This window comes from Habropoda laboriosa, unplaced genomic scaffold (assembly GCF_001263275.1).
Source record: "Habropoda laboriosa isolate 0110345459 unplaced genomic scaffold, ASM126327v1 scaffold402, whole genome shotgun sequence".
In the NCBI taxonomy this organism is placed as follows: domain Eukaryota; kingdom Metazoa; phylum Arthropoda; class Insecta; order Hymenoptera; family Apidae; genus Habropoda; species Habropoda laboriosa.
Window position 1 is genome coordinate 87,925 of NW_017100544.1, and position 18,524 is coordinate 106,448.

The window sequence follows — 18,524 nt, forward strand, 5'->3', positions numbered from 1 at the left end:
ATAGCTTCATAGCCTCAAGAAATTATAAGGTAAAACCAGTAGAAGTTATCCTTGTGAATTATTAGTACTATATGCATCTTGTTATGCCTGTAGTTACATTTTTTATGCAAGAAAAAATATATGTACAATGCGATTTATTATGCATATCATATGATGTAAAAAGTATGTTAAAAAAATTTAACAAAAAATAATACGATAATTTATAAAAACAATAAGATAACATTTGGCCTGTAAGACCCCCACGAATTGCGGAATATTTTGAAACATTTTAAATTCTTTCTTATAAACGTTCATGATCATGTGTGTTTACACATACAACAATATATGAACTTTAATGGGAAGGGAGATTACTTCAGGGTCGAACGATTGTTGAATCTTTTCTGTGCTGCTTATAGAAACTGATTGCACGTTGCAGCATTGAATGGTATAATACTAGTTTTGTACAAATTTATTTTAATTTTTTAAATAATATTCTTAGCAGAAACAACATCATGTCTACCGGAAATTTAGGTGAGTTTTATTCATAATTATTAAGTAAAATTAAAGAAATATATGAGAAGTCACAGGTTACAGAGGACATGCTTTCTTGAAAAGAAATTATGATTGACTTTAATATCTTTAATTTATTTTAAACGTTATTTATTTGATATAATATTTATTGTTCACATTATTGTTATTGTAATTATTGCACTTATGAATATATGTTATATATAAGATGGAATGTTATAAGTATACATTGCAAAGATACCATTGGTGAATTTTGTATGTGTAACAAACTTTAATAAACGAGATGATTGATTCACTTGTGTTATACAATTATTTTATTTGTTTTATTGTGTTTGCAGCACTTTTAAGCGTTTCTGATAAAACAAATCTCTTGCCATTTGCTAAAAAGTTACACGAATTAGGATTCATTTTAATTGCATCAGATGGGACAGCAAAATCTTTGAGAGATGTTGGTCTTCCAGTGAAAGATGTTTCTACTATCACAGGAGCACCTGAAATGCTTAATGGAAGGGTTAAAACCCTTCATCCTGCTGTTCATGCTGGTAAAAGATAAATACATTTAAATTTATTTTTGGTTTTTATTTATATAATAAATACTACACAAAGAATATTTTTATTCTATAGGTATATTAGCTAGACTCACAGAATTAGATCAACAAGATCTTCGTAAACAGAATTATGAGCTTATTAGGCTTGTAGTATGTAATTTGTATCCATTTATGAATACAATTGCAAAACCAGATGTAGCAATTGAGGATGCAGTAGAAAACATAGATATTGGCGGAGTAACTTTATTACGGGCTGCAGCTAAAAATCATAATAGGGTAACAGTGGTTTGTGATCCAAATGATTATGAGAAAGTTGGAAAAGAGATGGAATCATCTATTAACAAAGATACTTCATTGAACACAAGGTATATTTGGTAGTAAAACAAATTTTAGAGAAAATAGTTATTTATGCATTTTTATTTTTAGACAAGTATTAGCACTTAAAGCATTTACTCATACAGCAGAGTATGACAATGCCATTTCAGATTATTTCCGCAAACAGTATAGTGCAGGTGTCTCTCAGTTAACATTGCGATATGGAATGAATCCACATCAAAAACCAGCACAAATTTTTACTACTTTGGATCAGTTACCATTAATTGTGGTAAATGGTTCACCAGGTTTCATTAACCTCTGTGATGCATTAAATGGTTATCAGTTAGTAAAGGAGTTAAAAACAGCATTAGGTTTACCAGCTGCAACATCCTTTAAGCACGTTAGCCCTGCTGGTGCTGCAATTGGTGTACCATTAGATGTAGTACAAGCAAAATTATGTCAAGTGGATGATTTATTAAACCAACTTACACCATTAGCAACTGCTTATGCACGTGCACGAGGAGCAGATAGAATGTCAAGCTTTGGAGATTTTATAGCATTATCTGATCCATGTGATGAAATTACAGCTAAGATTATATCTAGGTAATGTAAAATACTGTTAATTTAAAAAAATTTAGGAAATTATATTTATATGATTTTATAAAACATTTTAGAGAAGTTTCTGATGGTATCATTGCACCCAGTTATTCAGACAATGCGCTTCAAATTTTGAAAAAGAAAAAAAGTGGTGCATATTGTATTCTTCAAATTAATCCAAATTATGTACCTTCTCCAATAGAATCCAAAGTTTTGTTTGGTTTAACTATGGAACAAAAACGTAACGATGCAGTTATTAATAAAGATACATTTTCCAATGTAGTAACTAAAAATTCGGTAGTTCTTCCTGATTCTGCTGTGAGAGATTTAATAGTAGCTACCATTGCTTTAAAATATACGCAAAGTAATTCAGTATGTTATGCAAAAGATGGACAAATAATTGGAATTGGTGCAGGACAGCAATCAAGGATTCATTGTACAAGACTTGCTGGAGACAAAGCTGATAATTGGTACATCGTATTTCCACCATTTAACGTTTAATGAATGAATTACTGTGGATCACAGTATTATTGTCAATGTCAAAATATTAATGAAATTCAGTATTACATACTGAACACATTTTAGGTGGCTCCGGCAACATCCTGAAGTTACTAGCATGAAATTTAGGAAAGGTGTAAAGAGAGCAGAAATTTCAAATGCTATTGACAACTATGTAAATGGATCTATTGGAAAAGATATGGATGAAGCTATGTGGGCTGCTATGTATGAGAAAGTTCCAGAAAAGCTCTTAGAAAGTGATAAATTGGAATGGATAAAAAAAGCAGATAATGTTGCTCTAAGCAGTGATGCTTTCTTTCCATTCAGAGATAATGTGGATAGGGCTAGATTGGTACATATTTTAATTATTTATTGCATTTGTTTTCTTTTTAGATTTTGTAAAATTATTATTTAATTGCAGAGTGGTGTTAAATATATTGCAAGTCCTTTTGGTTCTACAAATGATGAGGCAGTAATACAAGCTTGTGATGAACACAAAGTGGTATTAGTTCATACTAATATTAGACTGTTCCATCATTAAATTGGACAGAATACGATTTAACGAACAACAGTTAATTCATTGACTCATTATATCAGAGTAATACATTGAAAACCGTTTTACCAATAGTAAATAACAAATAATTTTCTGATGTAAGATTTCCGATTTTATCAAAAACATGCATAGAGTTATCAACAAGAAGAAAAGTGTTAGTTGTAACACTGAAATTGTATTGTTTATATAAAATAAAATTACCATTGTATAATATGAACAAGAAGTAAAATTATTAATGCGTAGGAAAATATATTATTTGACCAGACTTTTTTATTTTTTAATTTTATATATTTACATGTTTCGATATTAAATAGCTTACATGGTTTACCATATGATAATGTTACTATTACCATATGGTAATATTAATATGATAATCGGATTTTAGACTTTATGTACAACAAATTAGTAAATAGCAATGAATGATAAATTTAATACAAGATTTAATGTAGGTAAATGTGCATCGATATGCATTGGGCTTCGTTTTGTTTCTCTGTGACACAGATACGGGTACTGTGTTCAAACTTCGAATAACAAACAAAAGCGAATAAATTGTAAAAATGAGTAATTCAACTATTTCTGATCAATCGCTCATGGACAAGTCTATGCGAAGTGTTTTCGGTAAGAAACATCATTTACTGTTGCATTATTTTTCATTAATAATAGTACTGTATAACCTTCAAATACGTATGATCTGTTTTAATAGTCGGGAATATCCCGTACGAAGCCACAGAAGAGAATTTAAAGGATATTTTCAGCGAAGTTGGACCAGTGCTTTCATTTAAGTAAGTTGCACTTAAATATTGTTGATTAATAAAATTTACTTTTCACGTATATACTGTTATTAAGTTTGAAATGTTTAACTATTTTTTTTAATTTCAAGTTAATTATTGATAATATAATAATTTTTAAGCATATTAAACTTAGTGTTAAAGTTTACTTTGTCCTCATAGATTTTGAATTATTTCAAATAGATTAGTATTTGATCGAGAAACAGGTAAGCCTAAGGGATATGGTTTTTGTGAATACAAAGATCAAGAAACAGCTCTTAGTGCTATGAGAAATTTGAATGGATATGAAATTGGTGGAAGGACATTAAGGGTTGATAATGCCTGTACAGAAAAGAGTCGAATGGAAATGCAAAGTCTTTTGCAAGGACAAAATACTGAAAATCCATATGGAGAAGCAGTACAATCAGATAAAGCCCCAGAAGCTATAAGTAAAGCTGTTGCATCTTTGCCACCTGAACAAATGTTTGAACTTATGAAACAAATGAAACTCTGTGTACAAAATAATCCAAATGAGGCACGTCAAATGCTACTTCAGAATCCTCAACTGGCATATGCATTGCTTCAAGCTCAAGTAGTGATGAGAATAGTGGATCCTCATACAGCAGTTAACATGTTACATAAAGCAAATCCAATCCCAGGTGTATTAACACCTTCTGATAAACCAGCTGTTCATCCAATTGTACCACGAATTGAAGAACCATGGGCTCCTACACGCCCAACACCAGTTACAAATCCTGCAGCACCAATATTTGCTGGTGAGTACAAAAGTTTAAGAACGATATTCAAAGCTATAAATATTTTTGATCTTACTCAATTAAATTAAATTAGTTTTTAATATTAAGAAAATTAACCTTTAAAGTTAACAAATTAGCATATGAAATGTGTTAACTTCTCACTCAATGTCCGTTCCTATAACCCGATGGCACTCTGTAAAAATTATGCACCGGGAAAACTATTTGCTTTATTTTTATTCATTGTACTGTAATATGTATAAAATTTTGTAATAGGACAAGATGTTGATCTGCGTACATTGGATAGACAAATGGATCCTCGTTTAGCTAGAATGGATCAAGATTTAAGAGGACCACAACAAGTACAACCAACACCTGTTAGTGCACCTCCAACTGTATCTGCCAATACAGATCCTAGAGGACTTAGTACATTTAATATTCCAGATAAGTTAGTATTATATTCACATGAACAAACTTGTTTAATTATTGTACTTTAAGAATCTACTCTTTTTTACAGCACACTTCCTGTTGAAGGAGTTGAGAGGTTCTACAATTACTTTAGATTATTTAAAATAGCAATACTTAAAACATTTTAAATATGCTTAATTTTTTTCAGTTTTTGTCGTGATCCAAGAACAGATAGATTTGGTAGAGATCCAAGGGATCCTAGAGATCCAAGAATACCTATTGATCCTAGGATTACAAAAGTCAATCGTAAGCTTCTAAAAATATTGATTTGCTGTATTTAAACAATTTTCCTTTTCACAATAATATACAAGGTTTTCGGTCAATAGTTGATAGGAAATTTAAGGAGCGATTCTACAAGCCAGAATAAGACGAAAATCAAGAATAAAAGAATAGCGTTTGAGGCTCCGTTTTTTAGTTATGTACTGGCTAGTGTCAGGAGATCTGCTCGTCCATAGGGATATCTTTAATTTTAATTTTAATTTTAATAACGCAAAACGAAGCCACAAATGCAATTTTTTTATTCTTAATTTTCATCTTACTCTGACCTGTAGAGAACCCTTTTTAAATTTTGTACCAACTGTTGCCAAGCACCTTATATAAATCTAAATTTTATTATTTCCAATTTTTTCCATTTTACTTAACTAACTTGATAATTTAATTTTTTAGCACCAGTACCAGTTGTACCGCCAGTAGTACCAAGACCAGTTGCTGCACCTACTGGTCAATCTTCGAATGTTGCAGCAGCGAGTGCTGCAGCTCCTGCTCCTGCATTAACAACATCAACAACATCTGCAACTTCGAGACTCATGGCAGGCATGTCATCAGCAGGGAATATACCTAGTGGGGCGTCTGATCAGGAGAAGGTATATATGTATAAACATACCATATATTATAATATCAATCAATTTTATAAAAAGATATATTAGATCTTACTTATGTATGTAATTAGTTATATGTAACAAAACATGAAAATAATTATTAATTTCATTGTAGGCTGCTTTAATCATGCAAGTACTACAGTTATCAGACGAACAAATTGCTATGTTACCACCTGAACAAAGGCAAAGTATATTATTACTTAAAGAACAGATTGCTAAAAGTGCACAACGTTAATATGTAATTCTTTCCATTTTTTTTCCTTTATTTTCAATAAACGTTTAAACCTATGTAAAACTTGTACAATAGTAATATATAAACTTATCTATATCGTACGGTCAATCAGTTGCTTAAATTAACTTGTCATTTTATACTGATAATAAAAAAATAAAAGTATATTTAATAATATAATTCCGGAACTTAGTAATTTCATATTAATTCACCATTATATATGTCACCGAAATAAGCATTTACTAGTATTTAAAGATAACTCAGTCTGTTAATTCTGTTTGAAATAAACCTTTCTCAATAAGTGCATTATACATAAGAGTTTTACACTCTTTTTCATTGTATAATTCAATGCTCAAAAATTCTTCGTTTGTGTCCTAAAATAACCAAATTTAGTATTCATAGTTTATTGTTATATGGAAATATGACTGGCTGATCATAAGTACTTACTTTGACTATAGCTATAACGCATTTATCGTACATTTTTTCTAAATAAGGCAATAATGTATTGTAATCTACCGTAGAGGAAACTTTTATATTCCATAATTTACACTTCATTGCCATAGTTGGTATATCTATCCATTCCTTTTTTAAGGTATATAATTCACACCTAGTATGCAAACAAAACAATTATTTTTCTATCGAATGGTACTAATATCAATATAGAAAAGCAGAAAATATGACTTACTGCTGAGAATTTACTGTTCTATATTCATCATTACCGTAATCCACGTAAAATAATTTAATTTCAATATCATCTGAATCTTTAATCGGTTCAGATTCTACTATTAGACAACGATACCAAAGGTTATCATTGAATTTTGCACAACATGGGGTATCTGTAAAAACATTTATATTTATTTTAATCTATAAGGTATATAAATAGAAACTTATTCAATTACATGATATACAGTAGACTCCCGTACAACGCGAGTTCCTACAATGCGAATTCCTATAACGCGCAAGAGATTTTGCGACTACTGTTTTCTTATAACGCGATTCCTCGTACTACAACGCGCCAAATAATAAAACACAGGAATTCCCCGCATTTAAAAGTTGAGCATTAAACTATTTTCTTCATCGTTACCGACTTCTTCTGTTTCATAATTGTTTCTGTTTTTTGTTGATTGTTTCTTTATTACATACATTAATGTTCTTTTTTTTTAAACCAATAGCGTATATATGTCACTTTTTTTTCAAAAACCTATCCTATTTGATAAAACATAGACAGTAAAAGTTGGCGTAGCAATAATCATTCCAAACGTAATACTTTAGATTATTCGCGTTATTATCGATTATTCGATTATTCGTGTTTAACGAATTTATACAACATGTAACGTTTAACCGCGTTATACGGGAGTTTACTGTACTTAATTTCTGTATTAATTTTAGCCAAAATTAATAGTGAGCTTGTTGTTAGCACCAATTTTTATGTGTAAATGAACAATACTTACTGGGATTAAGGTTTGTAATCAATGATTGTTTGTATGCATTTTCTTGTAAATCCTTCATTAAATGTTCATACTGTGTATAATTCATATGCAAATCCTAAAATGAAGAGAATATTAATTACATTATAAATATGAAAAATAAGAAAAGAAGATGAACATAATAGTAACTTTATTACATACCATTGAGTGTATATTTTCTTTTAAATGAGCATAAAACTCAGTTGGACTAATACTGCAACACAATTCTATTTCAATGTAGTCTACATCTTCTGGTATATTTGCCAGCTTATACTTTATTGAAAGATTTTCTTCAGAAACAACGTGAGGGGTCGAAGTAACTGCTTCGTCCTTTACATTAATCCACGATAGGTTCTCAATATCAGTTGTACTATAACTTTCATCTTTATTTACAGCATCAATATGTGATAGTATAGAATGTCCACTGACAACATCATCCGTCACTCTCTTGTCGTCTGAATAGAACGATCTTATGTTTTCTACAACATCTGGCGTTACCGTTGAAGATAAACTGTTTTCTGATATGGTAGTGTCCATAGTAGGATTAATATTCATTTTCCATTCGTCAATAAGAAATGTAATTAAATCGCTTTTCTGTCTGCAGTATTTATTTGGTAATATCCTTAAAGAAATCTGAAACATCGTAAATATACAAAATTAACATTATAAATATACAAAACATCAATAAACTATTAAACCTGAAATATTTAATCGTTGTATAAACGATTCTGAAACATTATAAATGCTTTGCATTTTATAGGCATTAACAAAATTGTTAGTGAGTAAAGTTCGTTTTTTGTAAGATTACTTACAATAAGATGTGTTTTAGTCCTATCTATGACCGTCACTTCACATTCGTGATCTACTAAAAGACCATGTATTTTATCTAAGTCTTCTGTTATCCATACTCCATTCTCATTTCCCTATCAGGCAAATAAATTTAAATGTATTAATAATTTTAGAATACATTCATTAGTAAAAATTTGCTAGTTAATAAATAATACATTGAAATCGTCTGAATCGTTTACCGAATTTAAACCGTAGATTAAACATTTTGTACATTGAATTGGAATATCCTGCAAAGCAATTTTTTTTTTTAAGGTTCCACTTAAACACTTTTCGACGTTCCCGTAGTCTACAAATTCCACCTGTAACAGAAACGCCTTTTATTATTACAATGCACTGCATGTATTTCAGGTTTAAAATGTAACAAATGACAGAATTTTTACATCGATTATATCGTTTTCTTGAATTTTCATTACTTTTCCCCGATACCATTTCTTATTGGTATGATATTGTGCAATGCATATATCTCCTTCAATCCAAACGGTGTTGCATGATTCAATGGGAGAATTATTATATAATTTTTGTAGGTTTGTTTCTATGTGTTGCAATGTTTCGGCACCTGAAAAAAAGCATAATAAAATTTACTGATGAAACATTCTAGGATGTACATGATAATTAACTTAAACTGTACATTTATAATGTATAATTAAACTATTCGATATATTGTTGTTATTTGAATTTTAAGGGATGCATACCTTCGTTTTTGGAATGGAGATATAAGAAACAATTATCATCCAAAAATGTTGGTATGGCAATAAATGCATCCTTTATTATGGGCTTTGCTGGTAACCAAGTTGACAATTGTCCAATCGATGGAATGTTTTCTAGAATCTCTTCCTCCATATTGTAATCTTGGCCACCGGCTTCAGAGTTTAATGGTAATACGGAATCTTCTAGATTGGTGTTAATTTGAAACCATTTCACGTTCGGTTCGCATTTTGCTAACAATTCCAATCTCTTCGCTAATTGTCGTTTCAATTCAATAGCCAGAATTCGATCCCGTTTCTTTGAATATCTGACAAATTTTAACAAATGCGTATATCAGTTTACATTAATGGAAACAATTAAGTAGCGACAAATGATTTGGAGAATCTCTGAAGATATTACGTACTCTTTTATAGGCAAAGCAACACCTTTTTCAACTAATATTCTATTGACAGAGTTAATTTCGTGCCTCGTCGGGTCTAACGGTCCGTCCATTTTTACTTGTTTAAGCCATAATTCAACCTGTATTGTAGAATCTTCAATTTGTTCTTCTTCCTGTGAAATAGAGAATGATACTGTTTGAATAACCATTGTACTTTGAAATTTACATAACGAATAAATGAATTTACAAAAATACATTCAATACTTAAATGTTAAACTGAATACGATTTTTTCATTCAATGAAAAGTATTTTAGCGTAATTTTAGCGTATACTTGTATAAATCTCCGAGTAGTATGAAATCAAATTTACCAGTTTAGATATGTAAAATTTGCTACCGTGATTGTTGTTTATAATTTCATGCAACTTCTCGCAAGATAACGTTGGCCATGTCGTGGTCCCCCCGCACGGCAGTATACCACTCAGTTTGATTTTAAATACGTATTTCGGTATTTTGAAAAATGTAGAACACAATGCCTGTATGTCATTCATTGTTACAGTTTCTTCGACTCCGATGTCGTATAGGAATACAATTACTTTATCTGGGGATTTAATGTCGACAATGTGTCCACGATAATACATGTCGTTTTTCGCAGAATAAACTGCACAGGTGTCATTTTGGCTCCAAATATTCTTTTTCGCTGAATAGTACTTGCTATAAAAATCTTGCATTTGTTGTGTCATTTGTTTCATATTAGTTTGACACGTTACGTCAGAGACGTAAATACAGTCTGGAGAGCGGACTTGATGTATCAAAACGCATATCTTGAAAGGATCTTCACTTTCCTCTATACTTTTTTTCTTCATGTTCGAGATTACTGGATCATCGTAAAGTTCACCACTGAAGTGAGTACTGCTAATATTCTTTTTAAATTTATTTTTCCTCTTACCGGATTTCTTGTTGGTGTTTCCGTCGTAGGAACTGTGTTATGGAATAAAAACACATAAATTTGTTATTAAAAACTACCTCTGCTTCAGTTTTGTTTTTAACAAATTGATTTTAATCTTCAGAGACGGTGAGAATGAAGATAATTTTTAAAAATAAAATCATATTTGATTCAAGGGCTTACCCTGGACCAATTTTGGTCAATGCGAAACCATAAGATATTAATAAATTACCCACGTCAATTTCATCGTACGTATACATACTAACGTTATACGTTTCTCCGATTATATCAAAAGCTACAACTTTAAAATTTTTCGTTTTCAGCAGAAATTTCTTTAAAAACTGTTTCGCTTCTGGATCCCACTGGTTCTCGTAACCAGTATGTGGCTTTATATTTTTTAACGAAACCTTTATCGCCTGATGATCGAATAAAATAATTAGCAAAGTGTCGGTAAAAAAATGCTAAATGTAAATTATCAGATGGTTTCATTACTTGAGCTCTGTAACTCATATACTTTGGAGATAAAACGCGTGCAGCATCATAATTTAACATTAATGTGTATCCAAGATCTACGTAGAAAACCTTTATATTATTTTCTGTGACTCCGTCTATTATGCCTCTGTGCCATAATCCATCTACACCTCGTGCAGCGCATGGTAAGTCTGTACAAGTAGTGAATATAAAAAAATTAATTATGCGATCAAGATAATATTTGACAATCTAGTATAATTAATTTCTAGTAAAAATGAATTTCTAAATTTAGCATCTCCGTTAGCAACTCTTGAAAAGGACACTAGTAATAAATACCATTGTATATTGATATATTATATACTTTATAATGTGATAATTTTTCTGTTATGTCAGACACGAAAAATGTATTACGTTTGTACGGAATAGGAATCAATTCAGTAGAATACAAGTTCTGCTCGTATTCTTCCGTCATCTGAAGTGTCATTTTTGTGAAATGCGATCTATTTGCGTGCCTCTGTAACATAATTATGCATTTAATCACTTAAATTTTTTTATTCACTTATCCGTTAATGAAAAGAATATAACAATAATTGTAAAAACTAACAAACTGAAAGTTTATCGTGGAAAATATAACAACAATGAATAACTATAATAGTTTGAAATTTAATAAACTTACTTTTTGAACGTATATGGAACTAGGAGATTCCACGAACAGAATTTGAACGGCCGTTTCATCTTTAATGTCCAACTGTTCCTTGTAATACTTCCTCATCGAATCAGGATTCGTTCTCTGCGAACAAGGGAATCGATGGTGAAATTTCACGAATTAAAATCGGCATGCTCGTAAACGGGTCGCAATTACCTTTAATTTGTTCGTCGAAATGCAAGTTGCGTATTTCATGTACGTTAACGACTCTTTCACGGATATTAAACCCGAGTCTTTCGAAGATATCACGCATAGATCCACGTAATAGGTATCGCCGGTTATCATCATGATGCATATCGAAACCATCGCGTTTCTGGAATGGATTAATTCAATTTTTAGTGACCTTTAGCTTTTAAATAAAAGAAAATTTGTTTTATTTTTGTAAATCAAAATGTTAGAGAAAAGTATGCGAAGAAATTTTAATGCCACTTATATTTTGCAAATCACTTGAACGAGAAGAAGCATCGTGGAACGAAGAATATTAAAATATAAGGTATAATTGCGTTTGGTTAATGTTTGATGTATTTAGATTTAGTTAAAATTGAATCTCGACGTTGCTGCAATAATCTGAAGAATTTTAATCTATCTGCCTTTAATTGAGGCTGCAGGCGAGCCAATGATCGTCGGTTTTTTGACAAGATCAAACGTGCCTCTACGTAAGGCACAAGACAACTCGATCGAGACAACTATCGGTTGAAGCAGCCTCGCAGTGTCTGTAAGTACATAGCTCCTGACGATACTTACATGCAAATCAGTTTCTTAAAAGCTTCAATAGCCTCGGGTTGCCACTGAGTTTTTTTCGGGACGATGTCGTACAATGTACATCTAAGGGCCATCACTGGTAACATCGCAAATTGCGGGACAATATTTCTTATTCTTGTTAATGGTACGTCCTCCTCTTTCATCCCGTAATCAATGAACACCACGTTGTATGTTACGTCCCTATTCAAATTTATGTTTTCGCTTGTAACGCGTCCTCGGTACCAAGCATTGTCTTTGGAGTATTTCACGACATACAGTGCATCTGAGAATAAAGATGTTTAAATATAGAAAGTTAGACGAAAACATGCATTGTATAAACAAACGAGACGTTCGAACGATATCATACTGAAAGTGATTTCGGTTGGTATAATGCTTGAGCTATTGGCTAGTAATGTCAGGTTTTTGCTAAGCTCTAATATTTTCTGTTGATTTTGTACCAATTGAACATAAAAGCAAGAGGGATCTACGACGTGGCTGACACGGACCATCTTTGAAGATCCTTTAAATGAAAAGAAAAAATGAAGATTAGACATGTTTTACATAATTATACTCTAGGAATTCATAAAAATGATATAAAGTAACTTGAAAATTCACTGAATGAAATTGCGTGAAAAACAGTAATGAAAAAACTTCACAGAAATTTTATTTCTTCACAGAGCAATTAAATGTTCCTTCGGTTTTTGTACCAAATCTCATCTCTAAAACTGATAGTATACTGAAGTAATTAATAGTAACGTATTAAATAAAAAGATCCATTTGCACGATTTTGCTATTCTAGGAGTGAAAGAAACGAAAAAAGGAAATATCGAAATAAAGAATGGTAGTTGAGAGGAAATCTTCCATCAAATATTAATATTTTATAAGAATTAAATGGAAGATAAAAGTTCTTTAAAGATGGATACATGCAATACTGTATTTTTGAAGTATACACTAATAGCTCAGTAAATTCTGCTGTTTTTTTTTTTATTATTTTCACTTATATTAACAATACAGTTTTATCTAGAGCATCTTCGAATTCGTACAATAAAAAATCTCGACAATAATCGAAAGAATCAATTCCTTTAACAGATTGCATCAAGAATCACGAAGAGAAGTTTTAGGGATGTATTTTTAACAAAAGTTAACACCCAGTAAAGTCTCAAATCTATAGAAACAGATCTGATTTTTATTAAAGGAAAAGAGAACATGTACCAATGCAGAGAAAATTGTCAGTCTTTGTGGGAGGAAGAGACACCAAAGTCAACGAGGAATTTATCATCTCTCTAGATATGACGTTAGATTCTGCAAAAAAATAATTTTTTATTGCTAAACCTAGAAAAAATGAATGAAGAAAAGGTGTAATAGTGTTTCTTTGTTTTAAATCATGATTTCCCGAAAGTCAACATTTTTAAACTTCATGTAATATTGAGACTAAATTTTAATCACATGTAGATACCTTGTATCTTGTATACCTTGTATCTTGATAAATTACCCGAATGTAACCCTTTTCCCCAGACATTCCACCAAACGGTAAGTCGATTCTACAATTGACCACCAAACGGTAGGTCGATTCAACAATTCACCACCAAACGGTAGGTCGATTCCACAATTGACCACCAAACGGTAGGCCAATTCTACAATTAGCCACCAAATAAAATAAATATCGTCAACTAAAAATTTTGAACGTCATAGCTAACTAGACATTTTAAATTGAAAAAAAAAAATTATGAAGCATAATAAGCATAATATAATCTTATGCTTAAAATAATGAAAATTTTCTTGTGGCCGCCTGAGAGCAACCCGTAAATCTGGCGTGACAGTGAACGTGTTAATAAGTAAATGTTGTTCAAATTATGTCGTGTTTGATGTCATTTTCATCAGAAAAATCTCATCAATATGTTAAGAAAAATTTCGTGTTTGGTGTTTAAATCGCTTGGTTGCCTCGACTCTCGTTTCATCCTTATCTTTTATTCGCTGTCCTTGTCTTCGTTTGGCAAACTACAAAGGCGGGCGCGAGGCTCGAAAACGTAGTCCCTGACTCTACAATAGGCCTGTTTAGGTTCCTTGCTGGTGGTCAATTGTAGAGACATTACTGTATACATAAATTTGGCAAATCTTATTACTAACGATAAGATACACCTTTCCAACTCCGCTTAGCTGGTTGTTTCGTAGCGTATTATAATTGGATATCTGAACTAGTAATCGATAACAGGAAAATAAACGTTACTTGGAATGTTCTCCTTAATCAGCGGCTCGATCTCGTAATCGTCCGGCAGCAATTCTGTTGGTTGCAAGCTAAAGTTTGACGTTTTGGGTATGTGTATGTTGCAGTGCTTTTCAATGGCTTCGATAATATTCAGGTCTACGTTGAATCTGTAAAAACAAATCGTTCGTTACTCGTGAGAAATTCTGCTACGCAATGTTGCTGTTGAAAGTGGTTGTTTGAAAAATTGAAATTCGGAGCTGTGAGAAAACCCGTCCCGAAGACAGTGAAGCGAGCACCTCGAAGCCAGGCCCAGCGCGCTTGGTTGGGGACGACTCGCCCCTTTGGGTTTTTCCCTGGGCCTGTTCGCATAGGGGTGGACAGGGATCGGCAGGACGACGCGTACACACTCTTCACGAGACCGTTGAACGCGTACTTTTTGCGAACGACGCTCAGACAACGCGGAAATAGTCTGCGTGTAAAATACATTGTTGCGAGAACGTAGAAACGTTTAATTAATTTTACGCCCACTCTATTCCGAGTTAGAGTACTTTCTGACAGAGCTATTATGTAATAACTTGAAAATTTGCTTCGAAGTAGATGGAACAGAAATTTTTATTCGCAAAGAGCATGGTATAACGATGGAAAAATGTTATATAGGATATTAAAATGCCTCAATGGCCCACAATGGTCGCCAGAAATAAAATTTTAAGTTACCTTTTTCCTGCCTTGGGTTAAAATTAACCTGAATCATGCTACTTTAAAAGAAAAAACACGTCTCAAGATTGCACCTCGCAGAACAGAGTTCTTTCGTTTACGGGTTCACACTTCACTAACCAGATATAGTTCGGGGCATGATATAGCGTGATAGTAAACTAAACCCTTGACATTCTATTCTATACTCTGTTCAATTTAAGAATAACCTTGCTTTGCGCATGGGACGTCCCATGCCTAAGGCAGAGCTAAAACGTCCAAACTCCCACTTAACCGCCTACGTTTTTCTCCGTCTTACCCTCTGCTACGCTCTCCGTCTACTGTTCCAGGCGTGACGCTTTCATATAACACGGTGATATAATTAATTCTCTATTTACTTTTGTATTCATCTCTTTTTGGTTTTATTGCTGCTATTGTTAAAAGAATGTTTCTTACGACCATATAAAGAATTTGAAGATCTAATCTGATTTTCTTCCATACCGTTTTGTAATTCTTCAAATTTTATTTCTTTTTCTAATTATGCGACACTCTATGCGTTAAAAATCGTTCTTTTGTCGGATTGCTTCCTATTGGATTATGGGAGTTATGGATTATTAAATAATTAATAATTCTTATTTTAAACTATAAACTTTTACTTGACACAAAGAAGGTTCGCTTTTCTACTTGATGGCAAGAGCACTGTATGTCAGTGATGCCAGAATCGTGGGCCGTGGACCCCCCACTATGACCTACCGCCGTCTCCCACTATACCGTCCTCGTGCTCTCACACAAGTGCCCTCTTTCCGCCAATTATCTACGTCACCACGTGACGCTCGAGCAACCTGAGCGCATGAGTAAGAATTAGGAGACTTCCTTTGAATTTCGGTGAGACGCAGTGTTTCGAGTATATGGACGTTCGGGACAAAAATCATAACTTCTAAATTAATCAATTTTCAACCTATGTTCTCTAATACTTTTGATTGGCACATAAAAAAATATATGGTTTCATTTAAAAAAATTGTAGGAATCTTTATTTTTTATCGAATAAAAACTTTTTTGTAAATTTTCATTAACACGATTTATTGTCAACTGAATGCTGATTAACTTTTGTTTGAAAAATTTGTTCATCAGTTTCGCGGAAATACCGGCAAAATCGTAGCGGCCGTTTCGCATATAGGGGTTTGAGAGACAAATATCATAACTTTGTATACATTCAAAATTTCTCTTTTATTTTTGTTTTGTAATTTTCATTAGGTAGTTAAATAACAATGTAAATAATACAAAATTTGAATAACGCGTACAATAGTAGGATAGGACGCTAGAATACTGAACGCGTCAATAACGATTTTGACAATTTCCTTCATTTTAAGCAACTTTAAGCAGTTAAATTTGACATTAATATAAAGATTTATATGTTCAAAATTAATATACAAAAAATCACAGAGGTATTACTCGGTACTTTTTTTAAAAGTCTCGTTAAATTTGATAAAAATTTTACATAAAAAATTAGGAAAATTTATTACTATTGTATTAAAATTCTCTGTCAGCTTCAAAGGTATTCAGGTACTAAAGACAACCTATAAAAATCAAATCAAAAACACAAATGGTCTGTGAATGGCACGAATTTGAAAAATACACTGATTTTAATGGTTAATGTTCCGACTAGCATAGTAACTTTCTGGTAAAAGACAGCCCCAGAGCGTCAAAAATCAGGCCCTTATATACCCCAAAAATCGTGAGTTTTGGTGATAGGGATTTTCCTGGGAACGGAATGCGTTCGTTTGCCTTATCTCAAGGACTTTCTAGAGGGTACGCGATAGACTAAAGACTCGGCGCCACCGTGTCGGCAAGGCTGCGTAGGTAACAAGGGGATGAATCTACACTTCTGGATCGGTGGACACTTGTAAAAAAAACTTGCCGCAAAGTTGTTTATAATAATGAAAATTAATGTTAAATTTTTTTTTACATCGTATTCTGCTCGACAAGGAGAGAAAAAGTTTGAAAGGAGCTATTGGAAATGGGTTATGGAAATAAAATAGTCTTTGTAACTGCTAATATTCTGTTCATTCTTCGACTCAGAGGAAACGTGTTTCAATTCTGACACGTCGTATAGAATTAATGAATAATGTAGCGACTGTTTGATCGCCTGAATTTTTGGCTTTTAATTCTGAATATATTTCTCCTTTCGTTTAACCTTTGCTGCGTTCAGCCCTCGCATTTCCCCTTCCAAATGTTGCATTTTGGGTCCCTTGACGGGGGTGATTTTGGGTGGAAGGCCAAGACTCCCAATGAAGTTAGGGCTTTGGTCAACGTCCAACGCCAACCGCTCACCCTCAGGGAGGGGGTGTTTTGCGCGAAGTACGCGTCACCTGGGCTTATGGAAAAACGCAGGGTAACGGTACCGCTCGCTTGCGAGAATGTGCTTCGACTTGCGTGGGTTTATGATACGTCAATTGCTATTGAGATACACGAAGAAACTCCAAATTCTCCGCTTTTATGAGAGGTTTGGAGCCTTTCTGACAATAAGGAAAAATTAAAGAACGAAACATTAAACGCGTATTCAAACCTTAATCTCAAAAATAGCAGAGAGTCGCGTTCGTATCATAAACCTGGTCTAAACTTAAGTATCCTTAACAAAACGTCTTCACTCTTTCAAATGCTCTATCGAACTGTCCCTGGACACCCAAAAAGGGAAAGCTGGGGTCTGCTTGTACCTACGAACTGTTCATCCTATTGTATTGCAGTATGCAGTGCTTGACTCGAAGACGAACACCAGACACATCTGGTGGAAGCTCTAGTGTCTTTGTCTAAAAGAACGCGGAGACATTTTTGTCCTCACTTGATTATTTTTACAGGGTGTTCTTAGAAATAATCCAACAGGAGCCATATGCCGTAAACAAATAGTTTTCGAGATAAACGTTGATAAACTTTTGCCACGATTTGATTGTGTAGAGTTATACGTATAGACTAGGACCTATCACGACATAAGATCTAGCCGCGTAGCAGATGCTTGGTATAATGGTATGCATGCCCTAACAGAAACGACAATTAAACGGACAACAAGGTTTAAAGGACCAAAAATGTACCGACTCGAAGGCAGGGTCGAACCAAGTGAAGTCGTTTATGTTCAGACATTTTAGAGGTGCAGAAGGAAGCCGCTGAGCGGGTACGCGAAACAAGTGACCCCGCGAGGCTGGCACGGGGGAGTGGTCCCCGGAGGGACGGGCAGCTAGACCGCCCACCGGCTGGACCACG

General features: G+C 33.0%; 3 protein-coding genes across 4 annotated transcripts in view; 2 read left to right on the forward strand and 1 right to left on the reverse strand.

Annotated features, from left to right (window-relative positions):
• Window positions 1-413: 413 nt before the first annotated feature.
• On the forward strand, window positions 414-3,006 carry LOC108576579 (bifunctional purine biosynthesis protein PURH). The gene is made up of 7 exons (XM_017939594.1): window positions 414-510; window positions 846-1,049; window positions 1,132-1,420; window positions 1,482-1,973; window positions 2,045-2,437; window positions 2,553-2,817; window positions 2,887-3,006. Exons 1-7 carry the CDS (start codon window positions 492-494, stop codon window positions 3,004-3,006), a joined length of 1,782 nt encoding a protein of 593 aa, XP_017795083.1. The 5' UTR covers window positions 414-491.
• A 516-nt stretch (window positions 3,007-3,522) lies between these two features.
• On the forward strand, window positions 3,523-6,118 carry LOC108576582 (cleavage stimulation factor subunit 2). 2 transcript variants are annotated; one of them, XM_017939596.1, is made up of 8 exons: window positions 3,523-3,636; window positions 3,722-3,800; window positions 3,990-4,561; window positions 4,814-4,985; window positions 5,055-5,081; window positions 5,154-5,251; window positions 5,672-5,868; window positions 5,999-6,118. In XM_017939596.1, exons 1-8 carry the CDS (start codon window positions 3,576-3,578, stop codon window positions 6,116-6,118), a joined length of 1,326 nt encoding a protein of 441 aa, XP_017795085.1. In that variant the 5' UTR covers window positions 3,523-3,575. The 2 variants fall into 2 exon arrangements, with proteins under 2 accessions (XP_017795085.1, XP_017795086.1); XM_017939597.1 differs by lacking the exon at window positions 5,055-5,081.
• Window positions 6,119-6,372: 254 nt separating this feature from the next.
• LOC108576577 (RING finger protein 17-like) overlaps window positions 6,373-18,524 on the reverse strand; it is a 20,733-nt gene continuing 8,581 nt past the window's right edge. The window contains exons 3-22 of the mRNA XM_017939592.1: window positions 14,601-14,746; window positions 13,586-13,675; window positions 12,741-12,893; window positions 12,377-12,656; window positions 11,789-11,945; window positions 11,603-11,716; window positions 11,338-11,440; window positions 10,948-11,117; window positions 10,639-10,871; window positions 9,881-10,490; window positions 9,536-9,684; window positions 9,120-9,439; window positions 8,808-8,983; window positions 8,607-8,726; window positions 8,391-8,501; window positions 7,741-8,211; window positions 7,564-7,657; window positions 6,798-6,948; window positions 6,560-6,719; window positions 6,373-6,486 (exon numbers count right to left, since the gene is read on the reverse strand). Coding sequence (XP_017795081.1) covers window positions 6,373-6,486; window positions 6,560-6,719; window positions 6,798-6,948; window positions 7,564-7,657; window positions 7,741-8,211; window positions 8,391-8,501; window positions 8,607-8,726; window positions 8,808-8,983; window positions 9,120-9,439; window positions 9,536-9,684; window positions 9,881-10,490; window positions 10,639-10,871; window positions 10,948-11,117; window positions 11,338-11,440; window positions 11,603-11,716; window positions 11,789-11,945; window positions 12,377-12,656; window positions 12,741-12,893; window positions 13,586-13,675; window positions 14,601-14,746 — 3,922 coding nt within the window. The remainder of the gene's footprint in view (window positions 6,487-6,559; window positions 6,720-6,797; window positions 6,949-7,563; window positions 7,658-7,740; window positions 8,212-8,390; window positions 8,502-8,606; window positions 8,727-8,807; window positions 8,984-9,119; window positions 9,440-9,535; window positions 9,685-9,880; window positions 10,491-10,638; window positions 10,872-10,947; window positions 11,118-11,337; window positions 11,441-11,602; window positions 11,717-11,788; window positions 11,946-12,376; window positions 12,657-12,740; window positions 12,894-13,585; window positions 13,676-14,600; window positions 14,747-18,524) is intronic.